Here is a 12,502-nt window from a genome sequence, read left to right as displayed (position 1 = left end):
AAATAATTTCATAATCCTGTTTTGCCAGCTTGCTACATCTGTATGTGACTTGAATTGAAAGTTGTTGGATTCCTTGGAAACAGAAGAGATGGGCTAGCTAGATGTGCTTACCTGAGATCCCAGAGTTGATTATAATCAAAGAGCTGGGCAGATCAGTAATGGGTTTATAATTGCTATACAGCTTCTTGCAAATTTGTAGGAAAACTTTATTAAGTCTTTCACTCCTTAGTAAAAACGTTGAAGTTTGTTAGTTTTTGCTGAATGCAGACTTGATTTTTATATTAAACTGGATTTATTAAAAGGATACATAAGCCTGGCAGCTGCTTTCACGTCTTGATGTTTAAATGTTTCAATCAGCACCCTGGAACCACCCTCCCCCCCAACCCATCCCGTCCCATCCCTTCCTATCCCGTCCCGTCCCATCCCTTCCTATCCCATCCCGTCCCATCTCATCCCATCCTGTCCCGTCCCATCCCGTCCCATTCCCCCTTCGTTATTTTTTTTAATTGTTTAAAAAATACTATTCTATGAAGCCTCCCTAGGGATCCGCTTATGAAAAATGACTGACTGCCTTTGCTGATACTGCTGTTTGCGTCGTTTTCGTTTGTCACACTGGCACAGCAGTAGCATCTTGAAAGTGTTTCTGAATGTTTTGTTACACAGTGCATAGCACACAGGGTTCACTGTGCTATTGATGTAGCAAAGCCAGTACCCCAGGTTCCAGAAAGTTTTGGGGATACAGCTGCAAAAGGTGTTCACCAGAACCATGATGTTATATGGGGTCCAGGTAATGATGAAGGCAAACAAAATGGCACTGAGCGTCTGTGCCGCTTTCTTTTCTTTGATAAGTGACATTCGTTTTCGCTTTGTGATCTGACTTCTGGTCTTCAAGGCAAACTTTTTTGCCAGGGTTGCTTCCTTGAAGGACAAGGGCAGGGCTGCAGATGTCTTGGTCACTGATGAGATGCCATCAGAAGCTGTGGTTGTCTCTGCTGACCCTGTCTGAATTGGAAGCTTAGAAAAGCTCTTTTGGAAATTTCCACCATCCTGAACACTTTTGGGAGGGTGCAGTTTTTTAGGTTTCTTTTCCTTCGATTCCATGTCGGATTTCTGCAGTTCATCCCCTGACTCATGCAGATCTTCCGAGGAGGGTAGTTTTGTGGAATTGAGGATGGCGCTGTGACCAGGAAGCTTCAGCACGATTGAATAGATGGCTCTGGTCTCTGCAGCGATGTCTTCTTCATCAGAGGAGGCTGAATTTTCAAGGGACGCAGCAGCATCGTTGTTGTTCCAGCTGTCGCTGCTGCTGTGCTCTTGGTCCCCCTGGTCTGCATTGGGCTCCCAGCTCTTCATTGTGAGCCAGAAGTGGCAGCGTCTGTATTTCCTTCGGGTGGAGCGTTTCATGCTCTGCCGTTGCAGCTCGTAGCTGCTGCAGCTCCGGGAGCTGCCTGTCTGGTGCACGAAACGTGCTGCCTCTGCTTCACTGCCCGAAGCCTGTAGCCCTGCTAACTCTTTGGTGCGTTTCTCGGTCTCCTTGTAGATCCTCCAATACAAAATACTCATAATGGTGACTGGCAAGTAAAAGGCAGCTATGGCAGTGCCAAAAGTGATGATAGGTTCACTTAGAAACTGGATGAAACATTCATCAGGAGGTACAGTCCTCTCGCCAACAAAATACTGCCAGAACAAGATGGCAGGGGCCCAAAGAACAAAAGAGATGATCCATGCTAAACCAATCATCACCCCAGCCCTTTTGGTTGTTCGTTTGGCTCTGTATGTAAGCGGCCTAGTGATGGAAAAATACCGGTCAAAACTTATGACAAGGAGATTCATGACAGAGGCATTACTGGCGACATAGTCAATGGAGAGCCAAAGATCACAGGCCAAGTTTCCCAAAGCCCAGTGGTCCATGATGATGTATGTGGTGTAAAGATTCATGGAAATAACACCGATGATCAAATCTGCACAAGCAAGGCTCAACAAGAAGTAGTTGTTGACCGTTTTCAGTTGTTTGTTAACCTTAAATGCAACAATCACTAGGATGTTTCCTATGATGGTCACCAGTGCAAGGATCCCAGTGAGGAAAGCAATCAAAACTACTTGCCAGACAGTGTGTCCACCCAGAGGGTCTTTGCTTGTGGCATTTAGGGACATGTTTGTCAATTCCACAGCGGAGAAGGGAAAACTCTCTGTGGTCTGAGGGAAATCATAGCTGCCAATGAGCGACGCTGCTTCATCCAGGAGTCTCGGTCCAGGTGAATCTCTCTTCCAGAAGGAGCTCACATTTGAAAAGAGGGGCGAGGCTGAACTGTTATTTTGCATGATCATTGTGGCTCTCTGACATAGTCTGCAGCAGGGAAAAAACAAACAAAAACCAAGTGAACAGGTGAAGATGGTAAATAGATAATCGTCCGCATATTCATACATAAAATCCCTTCAGCACTTTGAAAGATGTCTTTAAAAGCCAAGCTGCCTGTGACACATTCCAAGTCAGATGTGTATGTGGTAGTACTCAGTTTACAGCTGTGATTAATCTGAGCTCTTTGTAGTAATCACATACTGTTTCCTTAAAAACATTCAGTCATGGAAGAACCAAAATCCCAGGAGAATTTGAACCCACAGTAGTATTACAATGCCCCCTAACTCTAGCTCTTAATTAAAACGCTCCCTGACAGATCTCCCCTGAACTCTACATCTCAACGGCCCACTATCCTGGAGCCTTCAAAAACTAAAAGCCAGACACATGCAGCCACAAATCCTCCAAGTTCCAATCAATGCTGGTCCCCAGTGCTAACCTGGCACTAGCAAAACACAGCCCCAGCCTCTGCTGCCACAGCTAATGACAAACAAAAATATTGTTCTGTCTTTCCTTCAACTACAGAGATACAAGCCAGCATCATTTCACTGTGTCAAGATACTCTAACCTGTGAGGCTGCAAAGATATTTTCATTTTTGTCAACATTTCAGCTACCTGATAAAGGCACTAAAAGTTCTCATTAGCACTTTTTGCACATGCCACTATTCATTTTTCATGCACATTTTTATACTTGTACTAAGGGCTTTGTACATCTAATGACTTCAAAATGTCTTTGGGGCAAAACATGTTAAAATTTCTATTGAAAATATGGTCTCTAGAGTCAGGAAGAAATGTTTGGCGGATGTATGTCAAAGCAATCATTAAACACTTTAGGAAAAGAGGAAAAAAACATGAAAGGGATTCATAATTAAGCCTTAATCCTTTCCCCCAAGTACTTACGTAAAATGAAGACATGCTCAGCATAGGAATTTGCATTTCCCTTATTTTATTAACTTCTGTGGTCAACTGACTAGATTCATTGTAATAAATCAGTTATCAAGCAGCAAGAATTCTGATGCAAAATCCATCACTGATAGTAAATGTTAAACAAAATACGCTGTCAAAGAGAAACGTTTGTTTGTTTGTAAGTGTGAATCCTTCCAGACTCAATATGTTATGGCATGATACTAATGAGTATCACAATGCACTGGTGTTACACAAAATATTTACCCAAAAGAGGAGGTTTTGGTTTTGGTTCTTTAATTAATTTCTAAATTCTGTTTTCCCTTGAACTGTACTTGGTTTTGTTAGCAAGCCATAAGACATTATGTGATTTTAAATGGTGCAGCTTCTTTGACATATGCAGTAAACAGACCAACAATTCCTTCCCTTACCATATGCACAATAATTAACGCCCCCCCCATATTTTGATATCTAGTGTAAATGAGATATTAATTTTTCTCTTTATTAATAGGAAGAAAAGGTGACAATGATGCTGCTTTATCCTAATCTAACTCAATCCACTTTTAATGCATTCATCATCATATCAGACAGGATGTGAACATAATAATAACAACAGTAAATATTGCTCTGGGAAATCACACAGTTAAATTTAACTCTTTCCCTGACAGAAAGATTGAATATTTGGGGCAACTCAAACAATTTCTAAAAAGAAAAATGGTAAGAATGTCATAAACTGTAAAATAACATTGATAACTTTGATTTTCTTAAAATCAAAGTAGGTTGAAAATAAAATTGTCTTTTATCAAAAAACTTTGACATTCCAAGTTTTCTTTTCTTTGCAAAGTTCATATGAAAGCAATGGGGAGTTTTGCATGAAATAGAAGGCAAACAGACATTCTGAAAATTTGTCAAGCTGCTCCTCTAAAATTTTCAATATTTTTTACCATTTTAATTGTTCCTTTCCCAAGAAAATCTAAGTGAACTTTGCTGAAAAAATTTCACCATGTCCTTGCCGTCTATTAGAGAAGCTGTGGGACACAACATATTTCTTTTTTTTCTTCCTCAGGATATACTACTGACTGTGGAGCTGGTGTAGTTCAGGCCACCAAGCATACAGCAACATGTCCTCACTGATCCCTATCATACTGTTTCAAAGAAGCTGCAGAAGTCAAATCTGCACTGTGAGAGAGAGAGACTCATCCCACCTACACTCATGAAATGAAAGTCTGCAGAAAGTCATTTGCAAAAAGGCAAGCAGAGGTCTGGATGAGAAGCACGCTCTTGCTTTCATTCACACCCCCTCAGGCACACTCATACCAGCTCACTCCTTTGCCTTGTCCAAAGACAACATTCATTTGCATGTCTATAAAAATGGAGATGCCACATACTCAAAAATTACAAATGATAGCCTGTGGAAACCCGATGTACAATAACGTTCTCCTTTGAAGAAGACAGTGAAGCAGTATTCAAGTTTGGCTTGCCCCTTCCAATGCGTGGGTGAGACAAAAACACAGTTCACTTGTGAGCAACCACTTAAGCAAGTGTTGACAATGTTCTTGCCAGTTGTTTATGGCCCAGGGTGGTTAGTCACAGTGGGGGAGAAATCTTTGACTCAAACAGGATTGCTGGAAACCATCCTTCTTGCAATGTTTTACTTAGGAAGCAGGCAGCTTTTCCAGAGCTGTCAGATAGGATGAGGTCAAAACCAGAATAGTAGGAGAGATCTGAAATAATGATATTTGCTAAATATATGCCAGAAATGATTAATGTTATAGGGTGCAGACCTTCCTTCACTGACATTAGGGACAGAGAGCAGAGGATGAAAGCCAGAAAGCATCCCCTTCACAGACATACACTTGTAAAACCTCTACAAGGTAACAGCCAACATAGTCAGGAATCAACGTTGATTGAGAAGTCTGACGGGTAAGTTTAGAAGGCAATGATATTGTTATGCTGCTTTTTCATAAAAAAAGACAAGCTGGTATCTTCTAATACAAAAGAAAAGACCAGGCAGAAGACACTGATAAAGGAAATAAAACTTTCACTGCAGGGCCTAGAATAAAAAGCAGTATCACTTAGAAGTGATGGTAGAAATAACAGTATTACTGAGAAATAAAAACAGTTGACAGTTTGGTAGTACTTCCCATTTTCATTGCATAACACAACCATAAACTAACCTAAGTGTTAGCCTTGGAAGTCCAAAACAACTACCACATAAAAGATACAAATAATCTTGCAAAATGAATGTGTAAATGCTGCACTAAGTCCATAAACTGATTGTGAATTCTGTTTAATTGTAGACTTTGAAATGGAGTTTCAATGTAAATTAACCAATAAATCCTTTCAGAAATGCCGGGCTTCGAAAGACTCATCACGAGGAAGCCTGGGAAAACTGCACTTCAGCTGCAGTCTTTCAGACACCGAGCAAGTGCTGGAACCAAACCTTTATTTCTCAGGTCAGGTCTCCCGTCCCTGGACTTCAAAGTAACTTCGCTAAGACACTGTTTCAAGGAAAACCTGCACAGTCCTCAGCAGTCCAGCAACTGAGGAAGAGGAGAGCGAGAGCAACCCACTGACAGCTCCCTGCTGCCCAGTGCAATCCTGCAGCTGGAACTCGGCTTTTTAAACTCCTCAGGCATTAAGGGGACCCCTAAACTCGCATTGACTGGACTGTTCGATAAAATGGAAGTGCTAGCAGGATGATGAGTACAGCCCTTTGTTATTCTGGCTCTTCTACAAGCTCCTGTAATGGAACTGTTTAATCCCATGAAAAATGTAGCACCCTTATGCTCAGCTGCACAGAAAAAAACTATCACTACCACCACCACCATAACATACCAGACCAGTGCAACTGGATTTTCTTCCTTTTAGGAAGCCAAAGCAAGCTAAGGTACCCATCATTTTCCAAAACTGCCATGCGTTTTCTGCTTTCTCTAGAAGAAGCATTACAGGGAAGGAGAAGGTGTCCCGGGCCCAAGAAAAAGGACAGCACGCCCTGCGGTGCAGCCTGCCAGCGCCTGCCCAGCAAGCCAGGCTCAAAGACAGAATGATGTGCGGCCAAGTGGGAAAACAGCCACAAATATTTTGCTAAAACAAACAGTGCAGCACAGCCTGAGTGAGGCAAACAAACCAAACTGTGAAGTGATTACAGGTTTATATCCCAGGATGAGAGTGTACGAATCATTGATACGACACACTACATTACGATTTCAAGCCAGGGAGTAACAAAGGAAACTATTTTTAGCCCAAGAATATATAATTACTTACCTAAGATTACTGCTGTGCTATTCACCATGGTTTGGGTTTTTTTGTTCTTGTTTCTGCTTTTTAATAAGAGCTTATGAAATGTACAGGCCAGAGAACACCAGAGGCAATGTACACTTCCCAGCATTATTCAGGAAAAGAGTAGGCACAGTGCAGGCAATGGCTATGCAAACTTTCACATACGTCCTTCCCAAGGCACCTCTGCTCCCTGCTCCATTGGCGGGACCGAGATATTAGATATCCCACTCAGACCCATTGGAAGGGAAGGAGAAAGTGGCTCCAGAAATGGTCACTAATTTCAATAAATGGCCATAACGCAGATTTAAAAGCCTGAATTTTGGGAATAGCCTCATTAATTGCACATTGCTGTAAACAGAAAGTAAACTGGAATAGACAGTAGAAACAGTTCTGTCACACATTTTCACTGCATTTCTTCTCTCTTTGCTTATTTCATACTTCAGCAGTCTCGTTAATACTTCACATTTCAGTTTACCGTATTTTTTCCTTTCCTTAAACCTTCCTATTCACAAACACGCAACCTCCATTTTTGCAGAGAAGTCTGACTGCTTGCTGTCTTTAAAGGGCTCTAAGATGCATTTTCCGGGAAGTCAGACGGCACTCAGTGGGCTTGGCTGTATGTGAGCTCAAAACCAGCAAGCCTTGATGATTGAAGAATTTCACATCCCATCTGTTTGCACAGACGAGAAAATTGCTTACCTTATTTTTCCATTTTCCTCCGCATTGCTATTGTATGCACATTAGCCTAAACAGCAGAGAACTCCATGCAGTGAATTATAAAACTGTTTTCTAACATAAAGAAACCAAGCCTTTAGAATGCTTAATGTGCTTACCTAAACTAGCACATAAGCTTTGTTCCAAAACTAATATTTGGTAAAATAAAAATAGATATGAATTTTAAGGTTTTCCTGAAATTATGCCCAAGATCACATATACCTATTTTTCAAATCACACATAGTGGGTTTTTTTTTTCAAAACACAATAAAGAATTTTAAAAACTTAAAATGAAAAAAATGAAGATGCAAGTATTCACACTAGCATTCACGATTTTACATTTCTTATACAGCAGTCCACATCACTTGCAGCTAGTGTAGCACAAGATAATGGATTCCTTATGAATGTGTATGTGGTAACAGGACGCACAGTGTAATTATTAGTGAACAGGACCTCAGATTTACCATGACTTACTTATACTGATGATGAAATATATTACATTCAATATAGTTTTGCATCTTTGCAGAACAAGAATACAGAACCATAGAAATCGATCCCATTATGAAATATCCTAGACACTTACACGTTCACAGTAGATACAGACAACTAACTGATATACTTTCATACTTTTATATATATGTACACATAAGAACATATACATACAAATGTCACATATAAAATGTGGCAAGAGTATGTGTATATGTCTGCAGATGAAAGTATATGTATATATTTGCAGATATATATACAGATGTGTGTGTGTATATATACATATGTGTGTGTATACACACACACACATATATCTGCAGATATATTTACATATACTTTTGTCACGTAATTCCAAATATTGTTATAAGGAAAGACTATATCTTTCACTAATTAGCTATCAACTTCATATAGATAAAGCTCAGTCAAACACATCCCACTAACACTTCAACCCAAGCTCTTCCATTTTCCATCCATAAAGATGTTTTGCTTACGCTTACTAAAATCACCTAGATATAATGTCAGTGCTTTAAAATCGCTTTTGTGATTAATGAATTAGATTTGCTTATTATTTGCTTACTGCGTTGCTGCTGTTAGTGTGTGAGGTCTAGCATGAGCAAACTAGGAACTCATTTCTTTAATTGTATGTGTTGTTTTCATTACTTTGGAGAGAGTTTAGAGAACCTAACGCACGGCACCAAACTACCCGAGCCGTCTCCCTTGCTGCCCTGCACTCAGCAGAAGGGAGCAGCCCTCCGCGGGAGGAGAGGCAGGGGCATGCTACCTCAAGTGCTCCTGCTGGGACGCGTAAGGGTGCCGCACTGGGAGCAAGAGAGCCTGCCCACCTAACGCAGCCAGGGAATTCGGTATCTAAAGCTGGGCCACGGGAAGAGCCTCTTTTATGCCTTAATTTGCCAGTTAGCTTTTGCCAAACACCTGCCATCTCCTTCACTTGGACTGAGAGGCTTACATGCATACCGCCCGGCTGTATCTGCAGCATCCACCGTGGGCCTTGCTTGCTTATACCGTGTTTGTTTTTACAATATTTGCATTTCTAAACACCTTACTTCATGTAGTATGAACCTTTCACTGAGGGTTTTTATATTACGATAGAAATGTAACTTTCAATACTAGTATGTTTTAATGGCCAGCGATTTCAGTGGAAACATCTGCTTATTTAGACAGCTACAGAAGTAAGAAGAAATACTGTGCTACCACGAGTACCAGAAAAGAAAAAAAACCTCAGACATGTTGCATCTATTGCCATTTCAAAAATCCAGATGTGTATTTCTGATCCCTTGCGCTTAAGACTTCCATTTAAGATTGAATTTGTTACATGAACTGTATAATTCTCTTGCATAATTTTTCCCAATATGCCATATATAACAAACATACATCCTAGTCTGCATAGTTAAAAGGACAGTGATTTTATCAGATATCCACATTTACTGAATAAGTGCTTCTGTGCTATTTATTATTTATTTATTCTTTAGCCTCAGTGACCCAATACTCATTCATCCCATGACTTTTAGTTTCAAAATAATCCTATCTTGAAATCCTCTAAAACGATTCCAGGGAGAAGCTTCAGAAACGAGCTACTACTCTCAGTTGTGGTACGGCCGAAGGGCAGTGAAGGTTCATCAGGTGTAGCAGCCGCAGACTTGCTGAAGGAACGGCACGGTTCTTTCTCGGCCACATGCACTTAGTGGTTATTGTCTGAACAACTCATACAGGACAAAGTGAAATCTTCACAAGCCTGAGCTTGGATGTGTCTCCAATTTTCGAATGCTTGAAAACCAGAGCAAATTAGGTCTTGCTTAATTAAGATTACCGCAAATATTGACTACCAGCTCAAACAGTTAAATCTGTGAGGTGTGTTCTTATGAAGAAAGGAAATTATTTAAATCCCAGCCAGTTTCTCTTTCAGAGAGCTTTATTAAAATCACATCCCATCTGCCTAATTGATATTGGAGGAAGCAGACATGCAGTCCCAAACGGAGCCAGAATTACAAACAAATACTGAGTTTTACTCACTTGAGCAACCCACTGACTTTAATGCTGTGCATTGCAGGTATCTAGGGACAGAAAGGTTTGGCTGAAGGGTTGGTTACTATGTTGAATTTAAACATGAAATTAGATTGAGATGAAAGAAGAATACCAGCCATTTAATTATCTCGTTTATGCGTGAGGTGTATATTTTTTCCTTTAAGTAAAAAGCTATCCATCTTAGAGACTTCATTTCAATATTGTATTAATTATACACTTGTTTTACATAGTATTGCTTAATATTTTGTTGTTTATTATGATGTTGAAGCAAAGTCATGATCTAAAATTTCACTGTGCACTCAGCTATCTCTTTATTATTGTCCAGTGACTCCACAGATAGTCCTCCCAAAGAGGTATTTAAAGATCACATTTTAATGTTGATCATGTGAAATAAAGTAATGGGAATTCTTACACTTAACTCTAGTGTCCTCCTAGATGTTGTTAAATGCTAGAATACCTGGACCAAGCATGGAAAAATATGTGCCTAGAGAGAAAAAAAATTTCAAGCCTTCTGAGTGAATTTCTCCTCTTTTACTAAAAAGGCATCCTTCTCTATAAAAATAATCATGTTTGAGCAAATTAATATGAAGAAGAGCTTGCTACCAATGCTAGATAAAACAAATAAATTTTACTGTATTTGTAATCCAGTCCTACATTTAGTAATCCTTGCATGCATTTAAAATCCATATTTAATGTGAGTATTAGCCTTTAAGAACATTTACAGGGAACAACAGACTTTGTTAGCAAACCTCTTTACTATATTTAATGAAACTGTGTTAAAACAAAGTAATCAATTGATTATGCTATACAAATAAACACATTTTTGCTTTTACTGTTTGCTCACTGACACAATGTACCACCAGGGAAAACTGGAAAACAGTACAACCATTTTTCAAGTATCAAAGAAGACAGAGAGCCTGGACACTGAGCTTTAAAGAACCTCACCTGACACCTGACACACTCTTCTAAATTTCATTTGGCTGCAAGAAGAAAATGAAATGACAAAATGCTGTCAGGCCTTGAAACCAGAAAATGGAAAATATTTTTTTCTGGAAATCCTTTCCATGGAGGAAAAATAAATAGCCGTAACTAAAACATAAATAAAAACTCAAACCACAGTTTTGATTTTCTGTCTTTTCAAAAACTATGGTTTTTTCTTGGGAAAGTAATTTCATTTTCTGTCAACTTCAAGCTGAATCTCAGATATTTTTTGACAAACGCTGCTGAAAGCAGATGAGCTCCACTTTATTATTTATTTAGGGAAAATAATAAAAAATGTTTGTGTTTACATCAAGGTCTGGCAAAGAACTATCAAAGCCTCCAGTCCAGATATCATGTTTACCTGGTGTCAGGCCCTGTTCTATGAAAGATCTCTAACATACATCATTTAAATGTGTTAAATAACATGAGTTTAAAGTTCTCGTGAGTCTGAGAGAATCCTAAAAGGTTCTAAATTGTACTTTTGCTGACTGTAACTATGGCATTGCATGCAGGTGCTAAAAATGCAGACCACCTACTATAGCTTTTGTTGATGGATAGTTTGGCAATTTTACATAAGATGCAATAAAGTGACTTGAACAATGTTAGGAAACACTCTATTAAGGGAAATTTATCGTTATTGGCTTTGGTGATTGAAATATTATTGCTATCTACTGCAGCAAAACCAACACTCCCACACTGGACAGATGGTTTACTTAAAAAGCTGAAAGGAAAAAAAACCAAACTGTTGAGAGGTTTCAGCTAGAGGAAAAAAATTGCTAAGAAATAGCTATTAACTAATGAAATCTATATAGATATTTCGACACTGGAACTATTTATAACAAAAAGGAAATTTTATGAGAGAAACTTTGTGTCAAAATGTTATGTTTTTAATCACATTGCTTATTTGTTCTAAATAATGCTCTAAAACATGCAATCATAGTAATATTTTAAAGAATTTTAGTTTGGTTTCAAGTGAAAATTGGCATAGTTGGTCAGAAAATAACATTTTCAGTGTGTTTATTTATTTAATTGTATTACAGAATGGAAATTCCTAACAGTTGAGATTTGGGGATATCCTTTCGTACTGATAATTTGATCAAAGCGTAAAAGCATACAAAATTTGCCAGTAATTTATTAAGGAATGGATCTATTGCCAGGGAGGTAAAGAGCTCTGTGTGTGCCTTTTTTATAAATTATATTTCTTTAATACAATTGCAAGCAAAATGCTACGATATAGTTGAAACGGAATATTTTTTACCTGAATGGAACACCTTGGTAATAAATGAGACAAAAAGGGAAAATGCTTTGTTTCAACAAGTCACTAGAAATATTTGTATAAATACTATGTTTCATTATTCACCAGTGTATTTTAAGTCAATCTTTCCATCTGTTTAAAAGTGTAGTTTAATACCCACTAGGTGGCACAATAGTTATTCAGAAGCAAAAGTCTGGACTTGGCAACAAAATCTTAACTAGTCTTTCATAAAGCCTACGACTTATACGTGCAAATAATAACCAAATTATATCTATTCCTTGATAGGGACAGAAGCTAACAGAAATGCATGTCATCCAAATATTGGTCTGAATCAAACTACCAGCCAAATTACCGACAACTGTGTTTTGTGCTGTAGCCCAAGTTAACTTCTTTTTTTCTGGAATAGACACATCTGAAAGTCCTGGTTGAATTCTGTAACTTAATCAAAATGGCCCAATCCAAACTCCGATCCCCTGTCGCAG

General features: G+C 38.8%; 1 protein-coding gene across 2 annotated transcripts in view; it reads right to left on the bottom strand.

Moving 5' to 3' along the window:
* Positions 1-525: 525 nt before the first annotated feature.
* Positions 526-12,502, bottom strand: part of CHRM3 (cholinergic receptor muscarinic 3) — a 282,904-nt gene continuing 270,927 nt past the window's right edge. For both annotated transcript variants that reach the window (XM_072858005.1, XM_072858006.1), the window contains one exon: positions 526-2,347. In XM_072858005.1, the coding sequence (XP_072714106.1) occupies positions 526-2,347 (1,822 nt within the window). The remainder of the gene's footprint in view (positions 2,348-12,502) is intronic.

Source organism: Ciconia boyciana, chromosome 3 (assembly GCF_034638445.1).
Source record: "Ciconia boyciana chromosome 3, ASM3463844v1, whole genome shotgun sequence".
NCBI lineage: Eukaryota > Metazoa > Chordata > Aves > Ciconiiformes > Ciconiidae > Ciconia > Ciconia boyciana.
Note: the sequence above shows the minus strand (reverse complement) of the source record. Positions and strands in the feature narration are given on the sequence as shown.